The 26,717-nt window shown below is 34.6% G+C and overlaps 3 protein-coding genes and 1 long non-coding RNA gene across 5 annotated transcripts; 1 reads left to right on the top strand and 3 right to left on the bottom strand.

Moving 5' to 3' along the window:
* Nucleotides 1-354: 354 nt before the first annotated feature.
* On the bottom strand, nt 355-9,095 carry Tango11 (transport and golgi organization 11). Its single transcript, XM_088238910.1, has 4 exons — nt 8,917-9,095; nt 4,895-5,138; nt 2,655-2,895; nt 355-793 (listed from the first exon to the last, which is right to left on the bottom strand). Exons 2-4 carry the CDS (start codon nt 5,136-5,138, stop codon nt 592-594), a joined length of 687 nt encoding a protein of 228 aa, XP_088095036.1. The 5' UTR covers nt 8,917-9,095; the 3' UTR covers nt 355-591.
* Nucleotides 9,096-10,300: 1,205 nt separating this feature from the next.
* Nucleotides 10,301-19,018, top strand: LOC148273300 (S-formylglutathione hydrolase). Of its 2 annotated transcripts, none has more exons than XM_088238905.1 (5): nt 10,301-10,416; nt 10,869-11,091; nt 13,561-13,806; nt 14,981-15,203; nt 17,534-19,018. In XM_088238905.1, the coding sequence occupies exons 1-5, from the start codon at nt 10,317-10,319 to the stop codon at nt 17,720-17,722; spliced, it is 981 nt and encodes a 326-aa protein (XP_088095031.1). In that variant the 5' UTR covers nt 10,301-10,316; the 3' UTR covers nt 17,723-19,018. The 2 variants fall into 2 exon arrangements, with proteins under 2 accessions (XP_088095031.1, XP_088095032.1); XM_088238906.1 differs by lacking the exon at nt 10,301-10,416 and adding an exon at nt 10,630-10,713.
* A 354-nt stretch (nt 19,019-19,372) lies between these two features.
* On the bottom strand, nt 19,373-21,186 carry LOC148273299 (uncharacterized). Its single transcript, XM_088238907.1, has 2 exons — nt 20,645-21,186; nt 19,373-19,860 (listed from the first exon to the last, which is right to left on the bottom strand). The coding sequence occupies exons 1-2, from the start codon at nt 20,974-20,976 to the stop codon at nt 19,653-19,655; spliced, it is 540 nt and encodes a 179-aa protein (XP_088095033.1). The 5' UTR covers nt 20,977-21,186; the 3' UTR covers nt 19,373-19,652.
* Nucleotides 21,187-23,259: 2,073 nt separating this feature from the next.
* LOC148273298 (uncharacterized) lies at nt 23,260-26,319 on the bottom strand. Its single transcript, XR_015824616.1, has 4 exons — nt 25,512-26,319; nt 25,171-25,414; nt 24,465-24,762; nt 23,260-24,378 (listed from the first exon to the last, which is right to left on the bottom strand). It is a non-coding gene; the product is annotated as an uncharacterized LOC148273298 (long non-coding RNA).
* Nucleotides 26,320-26,717: the final 398 nt, after the last annotated feature.

Raw genomic sequence — 26,717 nt, 5'->3', positions numbered from 1 at the left:
GATGGAGACTATCATAAACAGAGAACACTCCGTTTTCATTTTCTATTAATTAGTTTTATGTAGATTCCCTGCTATTAAATATGTTTACTAATTTTTATGCAATAAATTTATAAAAAAATTTAAAAAAACTGAACATACAAATTAATGTTCTAAATTATTGAAATCACTTAGAGAAAGTAGATTCTTTAGGCTATAGTTGAACATTTGACGTTTGGATTTGTATCCGTCTGACGAGTGTTTTCGAATTGATGGCTGCTCTCCTTTATAAGGAAATTGAGTGAAGATAAGTCCGCCTAGCTGTGTAGTGGTTGACGTGTTCGCCCACCATTCTTGAGATCCTGGGTTCGATTCCTGGCAGGGTTGACATGAAATACTGATTTTTAAGGTGTTTAAAGTGCTATATTTCTTTGTTCCTGACTGGCACCTGAAGCGTGAGACTGATCACCTTACCTTCATGTGACAGATGATCACCAAATGCAGTACCCTATGCACCACTGGGTGCAGAAAGGAAAATGACGATGATGAGCAAAGAAAGAAGAATTTGGTTTCTATTCCTACGTCTCGGTGGGCCTACACCTGGGCGGGGTGCGCTCAGGAGCGGTTGAGCCAGGCGATGACCTTGAAGACGAGGTAGGCGAGGCCGAGGGCGGCGGCGAGACGGTCGCGCTGCTGGCGCTGCAGGGAGTCCAGCTCCAGCGCCATCACGCGACGGTTGATGCGAGCCACCTGCCTCCGGAGGTGGACCACCTCCTCCCCGGCTGACAGGCTGCCCTCCACGGGGGGGGTGTTCTCTCTGAAAATGACACAAACACAAATTGGTAAGAAGAATGGAGAATAGCTTGAATTTTAAATCTAGTATTTAAATAAGAATACGGAACTATGCATGGAAGAATAAAGGTCATGTCTCAGCGTAGGGCTTATTGTCCTAGTGTGAACAGAGATTCGGAAGAAAGGACAATAAACCGTGACATTGTCCTAGAGATAGACATTGAGTAATAATATATTGCTGACTGCAAGTGTCATTCATATCATGATACAACAATAATATCTTTAACAAATTACAACAGGGATGGAGAATACCTTAAATAAGGGAATATGGAAGTCTAGGCATTTACAGGGCTTATGACCTGTCATTGGCTGGTTTAAGTGGCCACTTTTTACACACTGTGTAACATTCACCATTTGTTGATTTAAGTGAAGTTAAAGAGCTTAAACCTTTATTGTTGGGAAGAGATTCATCTGACAATCATGAAATACTGTGATGAAATGAAACCAACTGGTCCAAGAAGAAGTTTAAAAATTGAAAAATTGTTTTCAGGCGTTGCCTAGTATGTGAAATGATTCAGTCAGATGAATCTCTTCCCAACAATAAAGGTTTCAGCTCTTTAACTTAACTTTAATCAACAAATGGAAGAATTGAAGAAATATGGATGTTTAAACATAGGCAAAATGGTGAAGGTTACACAGTGTGTAAAGTGGCCACTTAAACCAGCCAATGACAGGTCATAAGCCCTGTAAATGCCTAGACTTCCATATTCCCTTATTTAAGGTATTCTCCATCCCTGTTGTAATTTGTTAAAGATATTATTTAAATATAGTAAGATGTTAAGTGCTCATTTAAGAACATATTTTTAATTTTCCTGTTTCTTAATTTTATATCAAGTAAAAGCGTTTGCCTGAATTATGGACGTAACCTTAAATTTATTTTTAAAACTACAGATTTAAATTTTTTTTTTTTTTATATATATTTGGACCCCTGTATTTGCCTTACGTGTCATGTACAAGGCTAAGATACTTGGAAAAAAACGTTTTTGTTTGTCTTGGAAATGGGATGTTCGATCACTGATTTTGGTTTATTACCTTTATGAGTCCAATCACCATTGTTGCAAAGTCCAAGAACAATGGCGTGTGATAACTACTTCTAACTACAGTGTGGATATCTGTTAAGGATATTCCATCTTTCCTGCATTCTGCTTCAAGATTATAGCGTTGCAAACTGAAAAATGGGCACTGAAATAACAGATGTTCGATACTCTGTGAAGAAATATCATCGCATGGACAATAGTCATCATTCCGTAATTTAAACCTATTTAGATAACTTCTCATAGCTCCGTGTCCGGTAAAAATTTGGGTCGTTTCGAAAGTACTTTGGTGATGATGACGGAAGTTTGCTGCATCAGCCAGCGTTGGGAAAAACATTTGAGTGATTTTACCCGTAGAAGAAGCGCGGTAATGATCCTCCCAACGCTGCTGCGTATTTAGTTTTATACAGCGTTTAGCAAAGCTAAGGGGAAATTCTGAGAAGAAAGGTGCCGTTCTTTTACAAGTTGCTAAAACTACAGATATATGAAATTTAAAATGACTTATACCCGTATGCAGAGACAAACCTTAAGGTGAGGTTAGTACATTCTGTTGTCTTCACCTTCAAGTTATTCTCTGCATATGAGATTAGAATGTACTTTCCTCACCTTAAGTTTTGTCTCTGCATACGGGGCTTAGTGTATTTTGCCAGTTTGTAGAGCGTTAAAAACTTTACAAAACTGCATCATTAAGTAAAATCTGCATATTTTCGAGTTAACATTTTTTGCCAGTATACAGTATACGATATTTTATTTGCATATAATAATGATGATTAGACAAAAAATATTCTTCACCTGAACGCGAGTCTCGAGTCGTTGTGGTTATTGGCCGTGACGGCCACTAGCGCCCCCGTCTGCAGGGCGGGGGCGGGGGGCGCGACGCGCGGCGGGTCGTCGGCGCTGGGGAAGGCGTGCTGCTGCAGCGTCAGCACGCGCGGCGGCGTCTGCACGCGCACCGTGCCCTCGTCGCGCTTTCCCATCGTGCCCCCCAAGACCGAGTTCTCCAGGGTGATCTCGCGAGGCGGCGCGCGTGTTCCTGGGAAGAAAGGTGGCATCATATAGTCGGGTTGTGGTCCCGTGGCTAGTGTCTCGGACTCACGGATCAAAGGTCGGCGGTTCGAATCCCACTCTACCCCAAATCGATTCTTATTTTCTAATAGTGAGTTATTTACAACTCGTTGAAAATGGGCCTATGATAATAATAATTGTACTGTGTCCAGGCGGATGAAGAATACAGTTATGTGGGTGAAACAGAACCAGAACTCAGGTAAAAATCCTGAATAAGGAAGTCGAGTGGAGACAAGTCCGCCTCGTTGCGTAGTGGTTGGCGTGTTTGCCCGCCATGCCTGAGGTCCTGGGTTTGATTTCCGGAAGGGTCAACATGATAAAAAGGAATGGATCATTGAATTTTGCAAAGTTTGAATAAAATTAATATTAGTTTCGCTTGATAACCCAACTATCCGGATTTCTGCATATCCGGATAACGTCTGGCACTCGTCAATCTGGATTATTGGAGTTTTACTGTGTGTACAAACATTGGACATCCGAAACAAAGACATGATTGGTGACAGAATTTGAGATTTATATTCAAACTCCTACCTGGTAAAATACGAGATCTTATCATGCAATGTACATTTGAATTTATGATAAGTATAAAAACACAGTTTTGATAATAAATAAACTTTGACCAAAACAAATATGAACAGATTCTATGATCAATCAAAAGGTGTCAGAAATTTGATAACTTAACTAATATATTAATCGAGTACGGTTTTAGTGGCCACTTTACACACTGTGTAACACATTCACCATGCTGCCTATGTTTTTTTTTTGCACCACAACAAGCCAGGAGGCCCAATTACAGTGGTGAATTACATCACAGAACACCCGGGCTCGAGAAAAATCACATTTAATTTTTGTGTTTTCACCGGGCATCGAACCCGGAACCTTCCGTGTGAGTCAGGCGTCTTGACCACTACACCGCGGAGGCCGCCGTTTGAACATCATTATTCCTTCAATTATTTCATCTGTTGACTTTGTGAAGTTAAAGAGCTGAAACCTTTATTGATGCGGGTGAGATTAATCTGACTAAATAATTTCGGCCTCGTGTGATCATCCATCGGTGTGAAATATTTATTTAAATGTGTGTTTTCATACTAGGAATTAGTGTATCTGAGAAGTATGTTTACGAGACACGCATGATCGACAAAATCAAGAAAGGAGTGCTGTGTTGGTTTGGACATGTGGAGTGGAATGGACGGCGTAAGAACAATAATTTACAAATCGAATGTTGAGAAAGACATGGCATGATCAAATTCAACAAATCCTAGAAGACGGACTTGTCAAAAGTCGGAATAATCGGCGTGTGTGCACGAGAAGATGGTGGCAGTTAATATAATACAATCTATGAAACAAGATAAAAAAAGAAGACTATTTGTGCCACCTAAAATGACAACATCGTTTGGTCGGAGGAGTCACATGTACCTTGCTCCCAAAATTTTCAACACTTTACCTCTTGATTTAAAATTGAATACAAATAAACGGAAATCTAATTTATTTGTTAAAAAATGGCGTCTGGATTTGGGTCCTGAAAACTGCCTTGAGATCACCAATTGAGTCACCCCACTAAAACAGTAGTCTATTCGAACTGGGAATTATTGTTGCATGTCTGCTATTTATGTTTATATCCATACAGTGTTATTTATTATATTATATTACATTTATCATGTACTAGAACATAAAATAAAAATAATGTAAATGAATGCCACGACAAGGGTTATGCCCAGTGAGGTGTTTATATAAAAAATATAATGTTTTATGTGAAATAAATAAAAATATTTAAAAAAGACTGTGATATGGCTTTTTATCCTCTCTGCCTGCTCCGCGGAAAACGGCGAGATGGTTTGTTAGTTCAGAATTTTCTATTAGGTTCCAGTCAGCTACAAAATGCTTACTGTTATACGCTAGTCATTTATAAATGTTAGATTTTTCCAACTCTGATGATAATAAACCAAAATAGTAATGTCCATCTTTACCCAAGTGTTGGTCCTGGCCGAGCAGCATGATCCTGTCCGGCACGTTCATGTCGAACTTCTCCCGGTGGTTGGTCCAGGAGGGCGGCGGCGCGGGGTGCAGCTCGTCGTCGCTGAGCTCGCCCCGCGCCGTGATGCGCTTGGGCACGCGCATGCGCACGCTGATGTCCTCCGTGAAGGCGGCGTCCTTCAGCAGCCGGTCCTCCACGCCCGAGCTCCAGTGGGAGGGACTTTCGTTCCGAGACATCTGAAAAGGGTTGATTTGGTTAGAAATGTATCGCAACACGGAGCACATTAACGAGAAGAGATCTTATAAGCCGTCATTGGCTGGTTTATCACTAGACATCGGATTATATCGTGGGGTAATAATACAACTAGGTAGCAATCGGCATCTTTGAGTTAACCACTAAAACTGTATCTTTCTGAATAAATGCTACAAATAGACAAGTCGTGATGCATTCAAATCATCTTGATATGATTTGTCATTGTAGCGCTCATGGAGGAGTAGAGAAGGAAAAAAATGCTGATTTTGAAGTTACCTAGTTGTAGTAATGAGGAAGTTCAGTGCAAGGAAAATTGGACGTAAAAAATGTTTTCTTAAGCGTGGTAAAAATGAGAGCATTTAATTCTACGGTGAAGGTTTTCAAAAATGTATGAAAAAATCAATAAAAATGATTTTGATAAAAATGAACTACTACACTTTGAACGACGTTACTAGCTCTCTGAAATCAACCAATGACTAGAGTGCTGTGATACATTTCCAGTTCCCGGGAAGCCAACTGACCGTAGAGAACTTGTGACGTCACAGGCAGAGTAATTTTTTAGTTATTTAAATAAGTTTAAGTTAAGGTTTCAGCCGAAACTAGAACAGAAGCCAAAATTCTGTTTCGACTGAAAATCTTGTTTCAGTCGGTCACTACGAGCTACGCTGCAGGTGGTGTACTAATGCAGTGCCCTATACACCCTTAAGTCGCAAAGGGGATGACGATGTTTAATATTAGTACTTAAATGTTCTTGAAAATGAGACAAAGATTGGTCAAGTGTAATGTGTGGTCTGTATTGTCGTATGGCTGTGAGACTTGGACTCTGAAGATGAACACTATGAACAGTCTGGAGGCTTTTGAGATGTGGTTGCATCGCAGAATGCTTAAGATATCTCGGACAGTCCTGATAACAAACTCAGAAGTCGAGCTCGAACTCTTAACCACTACAAAAGTTTGTAAAATTTCGTATTGGGCATATAAAAGACAGGTGCCACTGTTTTGTAGCAACAATTCACGGACAGTGTATACTTGTAATGCCGTATTGAACAGGCTTCATGAAATCGGCAATAGTTATTCCCACGTATCGGATATATTTAATGTAGGGTATTGTTCCTCTATACAGCTATAGGATACAAACAAACTATAACAAACCTTTTGAACCCTTTCAAAGATGGTGAATGGTAATTAAATTTATTTATTTATAAATTTCATAATATATACAATTTTTTGTTCACTTTGCCCAGCTGTATGAAACAGTTCTTGTTTTACTACTTTAAAATATTTTGTTATTTAATTTGATTTTTACATTTATTCTTAAATTGTTAAACTTTCTACTGAATACGTTGTATAATTTTTAGGTTTAATTTTTGTTTATAAATCTTGGGTAAAAGGTAATTTATGTTTTTTTAAAAATAATTAAACCAAATATGTTAATATTATCGTCATCATTCCCTTTTTGCGCTTGATGATGCGTAGGGCACTGCATTGGTACACCAATCGCAGCGTATCTCGATCATTTTTGTTACATGAAGGTAAGGTGATCAGGTACCAGTCTAGGGATTATAAAATATTCTAGTTATAAAAACACCCTTTTAAATAATATTTTAAATCAACCATGTCGGTAATTAAACCGGAGACCTCTTGCATGGTAGACAAATGCGCTGACCATTACACCACGAGGCCGACCATTAACATTACAAATTTTTGTAAAAGGCAGATTTGCCGTATATGTTAAAAGATTAAATAATGCGTGGCGAAAAGTACTACTTGCTTCATTTAATATTGAAGGACGAGATTGAGGGTCACCGAGGGACTGAAAGAAGACAGATGTCCTGGCTGCGTAATATACGAGACTGGACTGGCTTCAGGACTGTGGAGCAGATTTTCCGGGCAGTACAGGACAGAGACTTTCGCCAGAGTGATTGCCAACGTTGGGGAAACCTGACAGGGTACTGAGAGAAGAATTTACACATTGACAAAGCTGAACTAACACGTTTGCAGTTTTATTTAGAAAATGGCGGTTATAACCGTCAGTCCAAAAGACATTGGTTGTGAAAAGACGGCTCTAACCTACATGAAACTGAAGTAATCGCATGGTAGGAGGAGATATTGTGTCCCTATAAAAAACAGTCAGCAGCAAGAGTTTACCAGGGCCTCGATTACAATGGGAAGTTAACATTTATCTTCAATTTTATCTACAAAGTTAAATTAAGTTTTCTGTATGAAAAGCAGACTATGCATACATTTTTTTCTTTCATACATGTTCACATATAATTAAGAATAGTCCAGAAGGAGCGGATCGTAGAATCATATTTGAATACATCGGACTGTGTCCGAAAATCCCCCCACTATGCCCCACTTTCGCCGCGCGCATTCGTGATGACGCCGCGTAATGTTGCAGGATGGGAAAAATATAATCATAACACAAATGTAAGGTAAAAAAAAGTTATCTGTTAATTTCTCTAAACTTTTATTGTTCATGCGGAAACATTGACACAACAGAGTAGATAAGTAAAGGGTCATTTAATAAGAGTAATTGAATGAATTTTGAACATAAAATATGAAACAAATTTTATTTTACATAAAACGGATATTTTTATATCATGTTAAATAATATTTGATGTTTTAAAGATAATGTCTGTACAATGTCTACCACATAGTTGTTTGATCCGAGGTCCAATTTTCATTAGTTCTCTCATTAGATGAGCAAAGTAGGGGAAAAAAATTACTACCCTGGCAACACTAACAAAATGTCCAATTTTTAAGTAATGTATTTACTACTTAAACATTCGTTTGCTAATTACAATGAAATGTGATCCCATCCTGTTTCTTTAAGATCCTAGCAGTATTTCTGCACTTTAAAAGGACACAACACGGCATAGTTAAATTCAAATCAGGAGTTGCGTACTGAGCAACGTCTACAATGAAACTAATGGGTCAAAACATAAAACTACCATTTATGAGTAGTTTATTCGCCTTCTGTTTGATGCTCGTATGCGGTTTCTGGACTATTCTTAATTCTATGCATGTTCAATTATTGGTTACTAAAAAAGATACTTTAAATGTTCATGCAAATATATTCATTTTCATACACAAACATAGATTTTTCTTTATAGACAGTCGAAGATAACTCTGTTAACTTCCCATTGTAATCGGGGCCCAGATTTTCTTCAAACCATCAACAGACAAGGTTTTTTTTCTTCTAGCAAGTCGGGAAATGTAAGTTGTAGTATTGTGTATACCTATGTATACTTTGAATAATGGAATAAAAAAATATGTAGATTGTGAATGCTCAGAATCAATACAGGACAACAGTCCAATTGAGTAGAAAATGTATATTTAAATTATAAATTAATAAGCAATAAAACTTTAAAAACCCTAGTCAACACTAAACACGGGGGCGAGGGCGTAAAATGGTAAACATATAAACATTTATTAATTGAATTAAACACTGAGAAGTATTGAAATCAAGGGTTGAATTTTATGTAACAGTGGAAGGGGTTGTAAATATAATTATAAGGTTATCCGCGAATACGTTCGTTAAAATATACTGAAATAATGTCTCTGACATGGTGAAGGGTATTAGGAATATATAAATAAGGCCTCTGTTAAAAATTCGAAAGTTCAATTAATCAAATTGACGGATGATTAACCTTATACAGAACAATGATTAGATACGAGTTCGGTTTTATGTTACGTACGTGCCAGAATTAATGACGTTAGCATTAAAATAATAACCTCTGAAATGAATGGAAAAGTTACCTTGGCTTGTTGAGACTTTTATTTAACGACTTATGGGTGTTGTTTCTATTTGTGAAATCTCTTTTTTATTTATTTTTTATCACAAAATTAAAAGTAGTCCCTCTCATTTACGTTAGTCAAACAGATTTATTTTTCTATGGTCAAAAGTTAAGTGTTGCCAATATACCACATTTATCAAATGCTTACAGCTGAAAATAATAATTTAAAGTAGGTTTTCATTATCAAAAACGAAACTGAAAAAAACAAAACCAAAAACGCTACTTCTAAGAAGGGTCCATTTTTGAACACACAAAACAAGCTTATTAAAGCAATTGTTACATTTTTACCAGCCGTGATACCATTTTTTAAAATATAAAGTTTACAAGATAAGGAACCACATTTAATGGCATTAAAATCTTGAAGAATGCAAAAAATCAGTTTTTTCGTGTACCCTTCAATTATTTATTATATTTGACTAGTTTTTTCTTAGGGCTTAACATGAAACATGAGAAGAATATTTTTTTATCAGCATTATTATTCATTATGTATGGAGTAACCAATTTTATTTTATTTTCTTTATTTGTACATACGCCCATGGGCATTTTTAAGGACGGCATACATTAAACATTATGGTAAAAAAAAAGATATTTAATTTTAGTAAACGTTCAATAATATAAGATCGTTAAAATTAAGAAAGAAAAGCAGCAAAATTGAACGAGGTGGGAAAGAAAGAAAAAAAGTGATGGTCATAGTTGTACTTGATTCAGTGATTCCGTGAAAAAAGACAACTACTTGCTATAAAATAAATCAAGACAAATATTTGTTGGCAGACTATAAGTATTATTAAAAGAATTATTCTGGGCAAGACGAAGAAAAAATAATATTTATTTAACTTGTTTTCAGTATGAAAAAGAAAATGCAAGAAAAGGATTGGAAATGAATAAGATTCAAACGAGCACGAAACTTTTTCATCCAATGGGCGTTAAAACAATATTTTAACATTCACGGTCCGTAAGGATGCTTTCGACTTTTAACATTAACTCCCTCACTAACTAATTCACAGTAAAATATGGCATGGACATCAAATATTTTCTACTTAACTACGCGTTTTGCACGGCAGTGTTTACGCGACAACGCTTATTTTATGGAACACAATTTTAAACTATCGTTCTATGAAGCATCATCTCATTCAGCTTTATTAAATTATAAATTATACCACAGTGGGTGTTAAGTAAATAACAGCATTTATCGAAACTATTCCTGGCCGATTACCTTTCGTTCCCATCCTTCCTTTGACCCATCCTTATGGTATCTACCTAACATCAAGATAGAAGATATTCAAAATTAGAAGATTCAGATTTAGAACAAAAACAAAACAACATTTTTGACTTGACACAAAATCGGATAAAGAAGTGGTTGGAATGTTGGAATCGTCACGCGTCGTGGGAAACATTGTCTCATTTTATAGTTCATTTTGTCACCCAGTGCCAGATATTGAAGAACATTCAGATTATATTAAAGGTAGGTATCCACTCCATGTACCTATTCCTTTATCAAATATTTCCCAATTCACAAAACTGAATGAAAGTCGATTTTCATTTACAGTCCGCCTTTTCGTTAACAGTGGGGTCTACCGATTTTATACCCAAATCTACCGATTTTTTATTCTTTATACCGATTTTCACTTCGAGGAGGTTGGCAAGCTTGTTTCTAAATTCTGACTGAATATGAAGTTTTCTGCAGTTTGCTCCTGTTTGCTAGTTTGACAGAACATATTAGTATTAGTAATCTGTGGACAGAACTTGACACTTTTCACAGGTTAATTCAAGTTTTGCATATTTTTATACGAGTAATACGGATAACCTTTCACCTTTTATCTTAGCCGTTTCGTATCAACTCGTAATATATCTGAACATTAACCTAGAGACTTTTCATATCGGAAATGCACTAATCTGTGTGTAAATCTTTTTCAGTACCGGCGATGGAGAACCTTACTCTCGTGTCTTCGAATGCGTGTTTTGGTGGATTTCAAAAGGTGTACAGCCACCAGTCTTCGGAATTAAAATGCCCGATGAAATTCGCCATCTACCTGCCTCCGCAGGTCTCCGAGGGAAATGTAAAAGTTCCAGTAATTTATTGGCTATCCGGCCTAACCTGCAATGAGCAAAACTTTATCACTAAAGCCGGAGCCCAAAGGTACCTAAAGTTTAATAGTACATAGTATTTATTTTGTAATTTCCTTACTTTTGCTTAATACACATATCAGTAACAAACCGCCTTCATCCATACTAATAATATAAATGTGAAAGTGTGTGTCTCAACGGCGCGACCGATTGCGATTGTTTTGCAAAGGGATAGCCGGAGAGGTGAGAGTATAATAAGATACTCATTTTTCACCCCGAATTAAAAAAACTACAATGTAAAAATGATATAATATTTAAACAAAGAGCAACATTATTTGCAAATGAGTAGGCGGTAATGTGGATGTCAAAAATAATCAATTAACTCTGTAAATAAAAATAAAAACAAGAGAAATGAACTATAAATCTCAATAACTGTCTTGCTTCATCTATGGTTAGTTTGGTTTGCTTTTCGTTTTGGTTTTGTAGTAAACTTTTGGATTTGTGAAAAAAATAACGTCTTCATTAACTTACTGTTGTGGCCAGCGGTTCAATTTACGGCATATTATCCCTGTCAAAAAAAGGTAAATCAAATAGATTCAGGCACATTTAATTGCATTCGCTAATTAAAAGTGTAGTTGAATGCCACGCCGGGAGATGGCGGGATCGTTTTAGTTTGGTCAAAAATGTAGGCACGATCGCGGCTGACTAACATCCGGTACGTGTTGAAACTGTTTTAAAAACCCGCTCAGACAGTTTTCGGCTCCCTTGTGCTTCAAGTTAAAATTGCTCTTGAAGATCCAACATCGCTGCCTGGTACTGATCCAAAACCATACAAAATCACCCAAGCAAAGTGCTCATCAAAATAAGGAAATCGTGGACGCCTAAGGATATTCTAAGGTCCGTTTTCTATATCTTTTTATTGACTGGAAATAGTTACTCGCGTTAAACTGCTGGCAAATTATTGTATTACAGGTTTTTTTTTATTATTGAATGTGATCGCTTAAGGTGATTCTAAACGAAAATATGAAACTAATTATTCATAGATGGCGCTTTTATAATTTTTTATTGTAAAATGCCATTTTTACGTTTATTTTCAATGGAAATTTTACAAAACTTCGTTGGCGGAAACTTAACATTATATTGATTGTAACAAATAAAAAAATCATTACTATATAATTTGAGTCCTCTTCACGAAATGGTGTACAAAACAAAAAATAAGGTAAGTTATTTTTTGTTTTGTACACCATTTTGTGAGAAAGAATGTTTTTGCAAACCATGTTTTGCAAAATTTCCATTGGAAATAAACGTAAAAATGGCATTTTTCAATAAAAATTTATAAAATCGCCATCTATTAATAATTAGTTTCATATTTTTGTTCAGAATCACCGTAACATAAAGTGTATAATAAATTAAAGTAGATACTATTTACACGTATTGAAAATTATTATACTCTAACGGATCGTCATATTTTTTCAATACGATAGTTGGAGGTCCAGCAATTGATACAAGCTACTTTCTATCCCAGTAAGACAACAGTAATTACCTAAATAATTTTTCCCCATACCACGCAAGCGAAACCACCGGTAAAAGGAATTAATTAATTGATTGAATTAATTTTTAATGGGAACATGGTAGATTTATTTTATTGTGCAAAATGTTTCAATAAATCTATATATTTTTTTTATTCCTCTTCCGCTTTGTAAATTTCTTCACAGTACTTACATGGTAAACAGTCTCATGTTATTAATGATTTTGATTTGTATTGTTTTTTTGCCTTATTTAGTGAAGCAGGAATTAGAAAAAAAATATTTTGTAAAATTATGATAAGATGTGTTATTATTAGCCTTGAGAACGACTTTCCACCCGGTCCAAGTGGTCAAGAGAGGCGAAGGTAGTTGGCGGACAGAGATGACCGGAAAGTGGAAGCACACGCGGGTCCAAAAGACAGAATAAAACACGGTGTTAATTGTTTAGAGACTGAATCTCAGCAAATTTAATAATAAAAAAATTACGACTATAAAACGTCGCTCGTCGGGCTCAGCGGAGCTAGCCGTAACGCTGCGCCGAATGGCCCAGAGTTCAGGGGGTCGTACTACTCCCACCACTCTAGGTACCGTGTCGGCCGCAGGTCTGGTAAATACCGATATTTTGCCGATAGACATGACGCGCGCAGCGCATGCATACAATACAATTTAATAATACAGCGGTCCTTCTTAGGAACGCAACACATTTAAATCAGTATCAGTAACACAGTAACACACATTTAATCATTAAATTAACAAAGCCCTAGTCTACATCTCCCCCGGTATCGCTAGGCCAGACCCGAAAGCCAACATCTGTCTTTGTTGAACGTCTAGCACTTACAAATACTGGCGTCCCTAGGGACTTTCTCCTCTCGCGTGTCCGGAACAATACATATTTAACAAAGTTTTACTTATAACATTAATTTATCATATAAAAACTTTCAAAAAAACACTTTTTTAAACATATTTGGCCTGATCCACTCATCAATTACAATAAATATGTTTCTGTTTTTTTGTAGATATGCATCGGCTTTAGGTTTAGTGATTGTTTGTCCCGACACGTCTCCGAGAGAAGTTAATATTCCCGGCGAAGATGATTCCTACGACTTTGGCTCTGGTGCTGGTTTCTACGTCGACGCGACACAGGAACCCTGGAAGGCCAACTACAGAATGCACAGCTATGTGACCAAGGAGTTAGTAGATCTAATCACGTCAGCTTTTCAAGATGTAATTGATGCTGGGAAACAAGGAATTATGGGACACAGGTATTTAATTATTATTGCACTAAAAACTGCCAAATTTGTCCTTATTTTGAAAGTACACTGGACTACCCTTCAACTCATATATTTGTAAACAACAACACAATATCACGCGTCACAAATCACAGGCACGCATCAGTCAGCGGGAACCTGAAAATGTGGTCTCTCGCCTACAGGAACAAATGGGTTTGTGCCCGCCACACATCTGGCGTATACCTAGAGTAGCTGACGGGTACCATGTTAGTTGCACAGTTGCTAATTATTTTAGCGCCAAAGCAAAGATTGGCCACCTGTGTACAAGTGGTGTTTAAATGGTTTCAGACTGGCTTCTTCTGTCATAATATTGACAATGTTATTTTATTTATATGTTTTAAAATCAATTTTAAGTTGATAGAATTCCATTTGTCCGTGTGCTTTGTAGCTGTAAGACATATATTAAAAACTGATATTAGTTTTTATATTATGTAAATTAAATTTACTATAAAATTATATAAATTACTATACCTAAACTTCAACCGTAAATAGTTTCAACTGTAAATTTCCAACCGCCGATGCGCTCTGTAGCTGCTGAACATGTTGTGATCTAGATTCTATCTGTAAATGTTTATTTTTTTAGAAAAACACTTCTTAGTAAATTTTTGAAAAATGTAAATTGCGGCTGGATTTTTAACCATCCGTGCGCTCTGTAGCTTTATGACATGTTTTTATCTAGCTCCTATAGACTATTAAAATTTAACATCATTTATTGGAAACGGAGAACTAAAATCCCAATCGTCCATGCACTCTGTAGCTGCAGGACATTTTGGGATGTTTATTGTACAGCGCCCTTGAGGTGATTTTCACAAAAATGACTATAAATATCATCCTTTTTATTTGTTTTATCAAAATCAGATGTATCAATTAAATTCCAACACAAATTTACGGGGTCATAACTGGAAGCTCTATCGTCCCCAATTCCACCTCAATCCCAAGATAAACTTCCTTTCCAGCAGGGTGGTTTCAGACTTGAATAAATTGCCAAGCTGAGTTGTCCATTCCGTTTCGGTCAACCAGTTCAAAAACCGTTTGGATGATTTTTTAAGAAAAAAGAACACAGACAAAAAGCAGTACACGAGATATAGGCGCACCAGCAAATGCTGCCAACCTATAACGAATAATAATAAGGTATTTTCGATTGCAGTATGGGTGGACATGGCGCCTTAGTAAGCGCTCTGAAGAATCCGGGCCTCTATAGATCAGTGAGCGCATTTGCTCCGATCTGCAACCCATCGCAGGCTCCCTGGGGTATCAAGGCCTTTTCTGGATACCTCGGAGCCGAAGACACGGCCATCTGGAAGGATTGGGATGCTGTGGAACTTGTTAAGAAATACAATGGACCTCCACTAGAGTTGTTTGTCGATCAGGTACAATATCAATATACACTAAAGGCGGTTTCTTAGTATGTGTATAAGTGCAGTGCACTGCCAAGTAAAAATATGCATATATATAAACGATTGATAGTAAAAATTTGTAATTTGCAACATTATATATGTATGTTTTATTCAATACCAGCGCCGAAAGATCTAGCGAGATCGACTCTACCGAATGACCTTCTTATCTTGTCAGCTCACGCATGTGCTAATTGTCACTGTAGATATTTTGTTATGTACAAGCTTTTAGCCCAAATTTGAAAGAAAAATATCAGATCTGGTGAAACCGTGGTTTGAGCGAGATATACTTTGCCTTATCCTTATAGCGGTTAATCATACGTTAAAGGGAGAAGATAATATACATAATCCTGCAGTGTCAGTGCATGCGTAGAAATGTAGTTCGTTGCCACGTAACTTTAAACATCCTTGCTAACAGATATATTGGTAAAAATTTATATGATCTATATATGTACAATGTTGGTGCGTATTATTCCTCGTTTACAACACCACTTTAGACTTATATATCGTCGAGTTTCTGGCACAAGTTGGTATCTATAATTTTTCAAAAAATGAGATGTCTTCATAAATGACATCAAATAATCTTTGTTTAAAAAGTAAATAAAAATATTTTGTGTTTTATAAATACAAAAAAAGAATACTTCATAATATTTAACTTGCGGTTTTATTTGTGTTGTTGATTTGAGATGAGGTTTTAACATTAAAAGTGCAATATCTCACAACTAGTAAAATGTAGTTACCAACTCGTGCCAGAAACCCGACGGTATTGTAATATTATTAAACTTAATATCAATTTTATAAATATTTTTTATTTTTATTTCTTTCTTTTTCTTATATTTAGGAAACATACAGTACAGTTACAAAGTTTAATATTTTACACAGTTAGACTTAACTCTAACGGACCAGTGAAGTTTCCATATTATAAAGCAATTATATGTAAGGTTTTTAATGAAAGTATAAAAAAGAGAAGGAAAAAAAACATAAATGGAAGTTGTTTAGAATTTAAAATTTAAGTAAAAAAAAGATATTATAAAGTTTGTAGTTTGTAGTGAGTATTTACAAATGGAAATAATATTAAAAATGAAGAAAAATTTGTAAGAGTAATGAAAAGTTTGAAATAAAGAATGAAAAACATGCTCAGATGTAAAAATAAAATAAAATAGTAATAACATTTTTGAAAAAAGGAAAAACATACAAATATACATACATATATTTTAAGGGATTCAAAGAAACGATGAGAAGAATCTTTAAGTGAAATATAGGACAATAAATTTAAATCAATTTAAAAAACATTTTCAAAATTAATGACACATTATAGTAAGAGCAGCAATATATTGATTTTATATATAATATAAGTAATTAAAAGTAGTTTAAAAGTATAAAAACATGTCAATGCAGCAGAGAAAAAAGAAAGAATAACAGGTATAGATGTTTATAAAATGTGCTATACACACAAGCTTTATTGGTATGGGTGAGATTAATCAGTGCATCTTCTAAGCAATGCCTGAAAATATATTTTTTTAAATTTCTTCTTTTTGGATCAGTTGTTGTATTATTGAAATATAAAAAAATAAAATTTAAAGTCCCCCAATAAAAATTAAAAATATAATGTAAGACATTCAAAATGTTTGTCTAATCAAACCTATTATTATTTATTGTACAAACAAACTGTCACACTATTTTCCCTCATCACTCTATCTGTGCATACAGAACTTGCTTCTTCTACATTAGTACATCTCCTCATGCACGCACACCGAGTATTTCAACTTTTGGCACATATAGGCAGAATGGTGAAGGTTACACTGTGTGTAAAGAGAGCACTCAACCCAGCTGATGACATATCATAAGTTCTATAAATGCGCAGACTACCATATTCTCACGACAGAGATGAATAATATTTTTGAGAAGGAATACGGACATTAGGTAACATTTACAAGGCTTATAAACTTTTAAATACACGGTGAAACGATCAAGATGAATCTTATCTGCGTAAATAATAGTTTAAGCACTTCTATTTTATATATATTAAGCCAGCCAATGACAGGTTAAGAGTTCTGAATATGCCTGTAGCTCAATCGCAGATGTTTGTCGAAGTCGATTTAAAGTCCTCAAGCAACCTCACTGATCATAATGAAATTGTGATAATAAACTTGTGCATGCATCATTGGAAATATTAGTTTATCGAGGCCAAACGCCCAATGTCAAAGTTGATGCGAGCCGAGTGTCCCTTCTCAAAAACGTTATCCATCTCTGTTGTACTTTCAATCAATATATATTTTTGTCGGTAATATTTTTTTGTCTTCCAGGGTAAATCGGATAATTTTTACAATGAGAAGCAGCTGCTGCCAGAAAATTTGGTGCTCTCTTGCCGTGACTCACAGTTCCCCTGCATACTGAAGATGAGAGAAGACTACGATCATTCTTACTATTACATCGCTACTTTTATCGGAGAACATTTGGAGTATCATGCCAAGATACTTAACACGATTACTTAAATAGCATTGATACCTGAATTGAATATATAAATAGGGACACTCGTGACAAATATTGTAGACAAAGAAAACTAACTTTTTAAATTTAGAAAAACAACATTCAATATGAGATTCTTGGGTTTTCACGACCAATTCTATAACATTAGATGCTAACATTAGTTGTCTGTTTTTTTCTTCCTAATTTAAAAATGAGCACCAAAAGTAAAGCAAAATGGTAAAGGTTATATGTCATTCGAAAGAAAACTTTCTGCATACAAGATATTGTGTTTGCTTTTACGTTACATACATTATTTTATTTGATTAGATTACAAGCCCTCAAAGTGTAATGTCAAGTAGACGAAAGTGAGCATTTTCGCTTTTCAAAAGCTGCTCGCGATATTTGCGCAGTGTACATTTTCATCTTCATTTGGAAAAAACGGACACAACTTATGTTAACACTCGATGCAAATGGAGATTGTGTTTTTTTTTTCAAATTGTTGAGGTCAAAGCAATATTTGCTGAAAATAAGTTGCGGTTTTTAGCGCAGTAACGTGCCTATTTGTGGTCAGTGTTTTAAACTGAAAAGGTATTCATTAATTTGTTTTGGATGGCAATAATATACACATATAAAACAATGCTCTCTTCTCATCACACATTAAACAATAAATAGTCACGCAGGAATGCTACAATATGGCCTTGTTCATTTTTGTATATTTAATATTAAATTTAAAATATCTGTCACATAATTTATTAATAAATAAAATAAAACGGGCAATGATCTCCGAAACATTGTAACCGACAAAAACAATATTTTACAGGAGAATATTTCTTCTTAATTGTTAAGGATTATCGTCGCTGCGCTTGCAAAAACCGACAAATATTTAGCGTTAATTCAGGTGTGTATTGAAAATCACATAGTGGTTTTCGCGTCACAAAAAAAACAGGCATATGTATATTTTTAGAAAAAAAGTTATGTAATCTACATTTTCACAAAAAAAATCCATGCTACATACATATTATTATAGGCATATTTTCAGCCTACAATATATTTTTTTTCCATAATTAAATTGAGAATAAATTAAGTCGACTGTCTTTATATTTTTTAATATAGGTGCAAGATGTTGATTTCAAATTTTATGCTATGCTTAGAATAAAGATTATTCTTTCAAAGCTTTCAAATAAATGAAAATTGTGGGAGAAATAATGCGCTGAAAGAAAAAAAAGGTTCAAATGTGATTATCTCGGAACTTGTTTTAATGAAAAAAAGTATTCTGCCAGTAAAGCCTCGAAATTATATCACATAAACAGAAAAAAGAAAAATTTCTTTTGGTCTTGTAAAACAGTTGTTTGTCATTTGCTGGTTTTGCAGGCACAGCGACGATATACTTTAAGAATAAAATTTAGTTTTGAATATTTATTTTATTGATATTAATATAATAAATATTCAAAACTAAATTTGGTTCTCGAAGTATATATTACTTAATAATTTAGAAGAAAAAATATTCTCCCGTAAAACAATGTTTTCATCTGTTACAATGTTTAGGCTATCATGGCTAGAAATATTTTTTCTTAATGGTTCTGTTGTGCCGCAGTTTGACCCTATATAACACAAATTTGTCAGGTTCTAAGTTAATTTTGTACATTTGTAAATGATTATAAATAAAACAACTGCTCTATTTTTATATATTTTTTTATTTCCTTTAAAAATAAAATATATCTGCATATGTATTTTTTGGGAGAAATCAGTGTAAGTTAGATTTGTTCTGTCGTAACGGCTACCATTACAGGAGCTATCTAGTTCGTAAATAGCTAATCATGTTTTTGAATGTTTTTTTTTGTGATGTTTAGTTTTACTTTCTATGGTTTCTGGCACACTGGTTTTACGTGATTTCGGATTTCGGATTCTGGCGCGTCTTTACAAATAAATCTATTGCGGAATGTTGGCTCTACAGAGTTAAGATTTAGCTAGCAAAATGTCCATGTACGCCCCGGAGAGGAGATCCTTGGAGCTGACTCCGAGCTTGGTCTGCAGGTCTTCTGCGATGGCCTGACCTTCCTCCAGGGTTTGCTGCGGAGTCAGGACTACTTCCAGCTCCATGAAATTCCCCAAACCCTCTACATCGTCAATGTGGACTCGGGTTTGGCCAACCATGAAGAGGTGTCTAAAAAAACAATATTAAATTAATCAACAAATTCATCCATGTGGAAAGAAAAGGTAATTTGGTATGCAATGATGTTGATTATTTTTTAATCTAAATTTTTATGCAGTTCAGTTAGTTATATCTTTTACCGAATCTTAAATTGACCATATTACAACAGAGACTGAGGACATTTTTGAGAAGAAAATATGGAGTCTAGCCACTTTCAGGGCTTATGATCTGTAATTGGCCGGTTTAAGAGGTCGATTCACCACCCATCTACCATTCCCTTCCGCACCAAATGGTGCATAGGGCACTGCATTGATATATCAATCGCAGCATATCTTGATCATTTTGTTACATGAAGGTAAGATGATTAGTCTTACACTTTAGAAGCCAGTCCAGGGACTATGAAATATTCTAGAGTAAAAACACATTTTTTAAATACATATTTCATGTCAACCATGCCGGGAATCGAATCCGAGACTTCTTCCTCAATCTTTCGACATCTTTACACACTGCGTAGGATTCACCATTCTGTCTATTGTTGTTCAGGCGTTGCCTAGCAGGTGAAATTATTCAACTGGATGAATCTCACTCACAAAAATAAAGGCTTCCACTCTCTATTTCACATAAGTCAACTATGTGGATATTTAAACAGTGTGTAAACTGGCCATACAAACCAGCCAATGACAGGTCATAAGCCCTGTAAATGTCTTCCAAACTTCCCTTCTCAAAAATCACTCTGTTGTCCTAATTTTCTGCGCAAGTGTATACTGTCCATTTATTTACACATCCTTGTTTATACCTGACTTTTTTCAATTCTCCTTTAACGCCCAATCCTTGTCTTAAAATTGCGTCAATTTGACTTCCGGGGCAAGTTCCACATTCATCAGATTTCGGCAAATCGCATTTGTCATATTTGCTAAGCTTCGGCCCATCAGTATCGGGACGGTCATAAAACAAGAGGCAGGATGATCCATCCGAATATTTCCTCAGTTTAAGCCTCCCGTTTGAAGCATTGTAGAACACGTCGTGTTGAGGAATCAACTCGCCTTCTGTCCCGGAGAGCGCCTTCGCTCTGGCTAGAATGTCTTTCAAATCATGAACTTTTGCCTTGATTTCAACGTTTCGTAGCATTGTTAAAGTCTTTAATAGTGAAATATTGAAAAAGGAAACCACAGTATTGTTACGTAAAAACACCAGAGTCGCAAAGTCAAGAACACAATTATCTAATTAGACTCGTGCAGGATTGATAATATCGAGTAATAATTTTATTTTATTTTGAAAGCCGGCATGAGCGAATTTACCGCGGTGACGACCAGAGATTTGTTGACGACCACAGACTACAGACCAGAGATAATGTAGAACTATTACTAGTTCAGATCTGCCACTTAGTACTACGGCGCCGTAACAACTAATTGACGTTTAGGTATAATAACACATTCCTATTGGTCAAATTTTGTATTTGCGCTATTTCACGTTGGCGCTTATATCCATCGAAAAAAAAATCCGCGGGAAATTCAAAACTTTCCCTAAAAGTTTTTACAGCTCATAGCTTGATCATGAGTAATAGTTAAAAATCAGAAGTATTCACTTTTTTTCCAAATTGTTACTTTTACCACGGATTTTTAATTATTACTACTGATCAAACTACAAGTTTATATTATGAAGGAATTAAAGCTTCTCTATCATTAATGATTCTGCATTTCGAAAATAATGAGTTTTGGGAATTGATTGCCAACCCATAAAATTTAATAAAAAATCTTACTTTCCTTTTTTGTGATTTAAAAGTGAATTCACCACATTTAACAACAAACTTTTATAAAGCAAACTTGCCCTAACACTGATCATTAATGGTAAAGAGGCTTTGAAGACAGAGGAGATGAAAAAAAAGACACTTTATATGGAACATGATTTTTTTAATAATTTAGTTTACGTTGTTAACTTTGATTCAGTGTTAAGTTGGATAAAAAAACGCCAACATGGAACACATACTTAAACATGACAATTTTTATTTTAAGTTCTGGAAAGAAAAACATGCTAATTGAACGCTTCAATACATATATGGATATATTTAAGTTGATATAATACAGATTTATGCAACAAAAAAAGATAACATTGGAATACAATACTTTCTGAAGAGCTAAACTTATTTGAATTCTATATATATATACTTATATAACATGTTTATAGTTTTAATGTATATATTTTAGTCTTTATTCAGAATAAAACATTACATTTAAATTAAATTTGATACAACTTTAAAACGCATAAAAGAAAAATAATGTGTCGTGGTTCAGATTAGGGCTTCCAACCCTGCAGCTGATTTTCAATCTAGGTTTTTGCAGAATGAAAAAAATTCAATCCAGTGAAATCCTCGTATTAGCGGGATCCTGCATGTTTTAATGCATAGCTTAAAGTTCCATTTACAGGAGTACAATATAAAAGATATGAAAATATTGTCTAATAAACAGCATCAACCACATAAGACAATATTCTGGGACAATACAATAATTCCACTTGGATCCTGGGAAAGAACAGTGTTGTATTGTTCACTTGTAAACGGTTGTTATATTTTGTATTTAGTGTATTGTATTATCGAGACATAATCGCAAAAATATTGTAACCAACAAAAACAATATTTTTAAGGAGAACACTAGACTTATTCCTATCAATGAACAAGGAATACACTTTGAGAATCAATCTCTGGACTATTTATTTTATTGATACCATAATAATATCTTGTTAAAAGATATATGACTGTTGACAGATGTGGATAAAAATCTATATCAACCAATACCGTGGGATCTTGCTACAAGTGGGATCAGAAAATCAATAGGGATCCTAGTATAACGGAATGTGCACATACTCCCAGTTCAGAATACATCAACTTTATATAATACAAAAAATTTCAAAATAATTAGCCCCTTTTCACATCAAAATTTCTTTCTGGAAGTTATGATTACAGAAAAATTTAAAAATGATAGAATAGCTCTTATCTCAGAATATAATTGCAACAGCTTAATGCTACTTATTAAAATAATATCTACTTATTGCACATTAAAAGCAAAAATGTCATATTTTGTGTACTGAACAAATAAAGTGAAGTCCATATTTAAAAAAAATACTGTATGTTAGCTAAAAAAAGACATAACATATTTAATTTGCAATAATGATGTGAACAATAAAGGTCCATATTTAAAAGAAATACTGTATTTTAGCTATACAAATACATAACATATTCATTTTGCAACAATAAATAAATAAATAGATCAATAAGAATTGTTTATTTAAAAATATGTGATAAAAACCATCTGTATTTATATGCAAGAGTAAATAAATAACAGTTACTTAAATACAAATTAATGATTTTAAAATACAAATTAATGATTAATATTTTTTGCTTTTTACAACAGCCAATTTTTGTAAAACATTTAGATTCGAATCAAGTAAAATTACTTCTAAAATTACTTACATTCTAAATAGAATCATATTTTCCTGACAATATTTTATTTATTTCCTGTGTCTAATTGAATAGTTGTAATTTGAAAATCAGCTTTACAAATTTTACTTTTATTACATTTATAACCACTCAAAATTTAAATTTTCCTCTATTATATACTGCAAGTTTTTATGGATATTTGATTGAATAAGATTATTTGGATTATTTAAATACCCATTAATACTTTCAATCCACCTTGTAAATAAATTCAGAAGGCTATTATATGCTAATTTTAAATAATAACCAGTTCTCTCTCTCAACAATACATATTTGTGATGAATTGAAGCTTCTGACTGAGTAAGGGATTGTTTGCAGGCCTCACAAATATTGTCACTTAACAATCTACGACAAATCCAACCAGCAGAATATCCATGGGCTCCAACTTTACTTCTCTCCTGTTGAGAGCGTAAAATAGATACATCATGCACAGTAATGCTATTGCATTCTGCTATTAACAAACTAGATAATGACATCCTAGATTCATTATTGAGCTCAGGTTCTGAAAGTAATGTGGGACCATCACGAGAGAAACTTAAAAACTCTTTCAGGTTTAGTATCATGCGCCCTCTATCGTCTTCACAGTTAAGTGTCGGAGAGTGTGACGACAAAAAATTACTAATAAGTGCAGACTTAAAAGTGTTGACAAAGTCTCTGCATGTTGGATTCACATTCTTTCCATTGTACATTCTTATTGTACCAAAAAAGTTTTCCAATGGATCTTGGTTGAGACGTCGCAGAACTAGTTTTTTATTACCAGCCTGATGCAAGTCTGCCCAGAGCCCTTGAACACCTTTGATGGTCAAAATATAGTTTTTTAGAGATGGTACAATCGTCTCTCTTCCTGAATTCAAATTTCATTTTCTTCAATTTGTTAATAGCATCAATCCAAAATGCATGGTGTGTAGACTGCGGTGTAGTAATGTATCTCATTTTACCCTTGGAAAAGTTGGTAGCACCATTTGTACTGTCGGAGAGTTTGTCGAAGAATAAGACGACATCACTGGTGGCTAACAAACTTAATTTTTTGGGTGATGACTCTGAAATAGAAAAAAACAAGTATTTATTAAAGACTAAATATTTTTAATTCATATTTTGATCTCATCCGGCACATTTAGATACATACCAAATTCTGCAGCAAAACGAAGAGCAGCAACCGTCCTTTCATTCAACACTCAGTTGCTTACTTTCATTTTTCGGATTTTATCAGGTATAATGTGTGCATCGTGTATTGATTTCAATAACCTCACATCTCCAATCCTTGCGTCACCGTTCATACACAAAAATTAAATCATTACAACTTGAAATTTTAGCCTCAGTTGATGTATTTTTATTGAGAAAATTATTTTTTAACCCCTTTATCAAATGGGGGAGGTCATAAATTATAAAAACCTTATGACTACATATTTCAAAAAATGTTTCATCTGCAAACAAATTTCAATAAAACATTAAACATAATATAAAACTGAAGTAGTATTATTTAAAATATTTGTAAAGAAAATCTGAATGTAATTTTGCATTTATAAACTAAGGAAATAAAAATAATTCTATCTACCGTTTTAGAAATTAATTTGTAGAATTAATTTTAAATAAAAAACACTTTGTATTTATACACCACATACGAGTTTAATATTAGTTAGTACACAAGTCTTGGGTATTCAGAATTCATCACCCATCATTAGGTGTAAATACAAACCTTTGCAAGTTTATGTTAACATTTGATGATGGGTAATTTTGAATACCAGAACCTTGTTTTCTAACTAATATTAATTTCATGATTGACGTATAAATGCAAAGTTTTTTATTAATAAAATATTAAAAATAATTATTACCATAATCTTTCCCATTAATCAAATACATTCTTCGTGTTTCTTCTCTTAAATATTTAAGTGCTCCAACATTCGTTGCACCTTGGTCACATATACTGGCCTTAATAATAAAACCAGTGTCTGAAACAGCAGCGTACACTTCCCGAATACATTTAACTCAATGGCAGGAGTTGTCCCTTCACAGAAATAGTAAGCAATATCATAAAAAATCTCCCTTATCATAAAAACCAGGGCATGGTCCGCAAATCTGAAATAAGAAAAAAATATATATTCTCAAAATTATGACATTACAAATGGAACTAAATAATTTGTTTGCAATACTAAATTTTTTTTTAAAAACAAACCTGGCTTTTTCTCAATTCCAAAATCGAGAAGCCTTTGGAGTCCTTCATTTTTCACACCAAAAGATAGTTATGGTGACAGCGAAATTATTAAATATTAATTAATATTTTTAAAAAATGCTCGTGTTTGCATTTATTCCTGTTCGGAAACTCAATCCTCCAAGAAGTCTATATAAGGTTCGTCTTGAAGGCGATGCAAAAATTTTCTGCACGAGTATGTAACCCTTGGGAGAGTTTTTCAACAAAGCAAGGGACAAAATTAGCGCAGTTTTGTGGTATATAAAATTTTTATTTTTGCTTCCTTGGCTATATGTTCTTCAGTAAATAAAGCCGGTGCTGCTTCAGGAAGTAGCCTACAGTTTCCCTCAATGAACTTTGCCTGAAAATGTCTTTGACATACGCGAAATGCATAGCGAATTCTACTATGTGATGTGTCTAATTTTGGCAAAGCGATATAGTTTGACGATGTCCCCGGATACATGGCAAGAAAGCATACTACACTTTTTTGACATTGTTATAATTATCACAGGCGAGAAAAATAGAAGAGAAAAGGTGAGAAGACACACGCACGCCGTAGATTTAAGGTTAACACACGTTTTAAATTTAAACCATTTTTCACACGCGCTTTTTGCTTTTAATAGAAGAGAAAAGGTGAGAAGACTGACACAAACCGAAAAAATAACGAAAACAGGACACGCACGCCGTAGATTTAAGATTAACAAAGGTTTTAAATTTAAACCGTTTTTCACACATGCGCCATTTGCTTTTTCTAACTGTGTGACGTCATGATGCGACATCAGCGCTCGTACGTAGCAAGTGCGTAGCGCTTACTCGAAATAGCGATCAGGCAGTTTTCAGCCAATACAAGACTTTCTAGTCATTCTTCCGATGCCGCACAAGCCACTTGCTAGTAAATCAATACAGTTTGTGGCGCAACTGTCGGCGGCGTGTGCCCAGCCACGCCGTGCCGGCCGGCGTTCTTCTAGACGAACCGCCAATTTATCCGTTTCCATTCGAAATCGCTGTCACACTGCTCTCTGTGTTTTTGCACTTTTCCTTCGAAATACCGAGTTGTTGCGTACCGAATCGTAAATCTACGAAAAAACTACATCGTTTTCCGAAACGATATCCACATTTATTTAAAGAACGGATCAATCGTGTTCAAAGTCCCAAATTTATGAATTTATCCGATGACAAGATTAATCGACA

Source organism: Micrasema longulum, unplaced genomic scaffold, assembly GCF_059751315.1.
Source record: "Micrasema longulum isolate JH-2025_06_02 unplaced genomic scaffold, ASM5975131v1 h1tg001995l, whole genome shotgun sequence".
NCBI lineage: Eukaryota > Metazoa > Arthropoda > Insecta > Trichoptera > Brachycentridae > Micrasema > Micrasema longulum.
This window is presented reverse-complemented; position numbering and strand designations above follow the sequence as displayed.

Coding starts and splice junctions, on each gene's coding strand:
- Tango11 (XM_088238910.1), bottom strand. CDS start 5,138: ATGTCTCGGAACGAAAGTCCCTCCCACTGGAGCTCGGGCGTGGAGGAC. Junction 2,896..4,894: donor CGGCCAGGACCAACACTTGG/GTAAAGATGGAC, acceptor CTTTCTTCCCAG/GAACACGCGCGCCGCCTCGC. Junction 794..2,654: donor GACTCGAGACTCGCGTTCAG/GTGAAGAATATT, acceptor TGTCATTTTCAG/AGAGAACACCCCCCCCGTGG.
- LOC148273300 (XM_088238905.1), top strand. CDS start 10,317: ATGTTGGAATCGTCACGCGTCGTGGGAAACATTGTCTCATTTTATAGT. Junction 10,417..10,868: donor ACATTCAGATTATATTAAAG/GTAGGTATCCAC, acceptor AATCTTTTTCAG/TACCGGCGATGGAGAACCTT. Junction 15,204..17,533: donor TAGAGTTGTTTGTCGATCAG/GTACAATATCAA, acceptor TTTGTCTTCCAG/GGTAAATCGGATAATTTTTA.
- LOC148273299 (XM_088238907.1), bottom strand. CDS start 20,976: ATGCTACGAAACGTTGAAATCAAGGCAAAAGTTCATGATTTGAAAGAC. Junction 19,861..20,644: donor GGAGAATTGAAAAAAGTCAG/GTATAAACAAGG, acceptor TTGTTTTTTTAG/ACACCTCTTCATGGTTGGCC.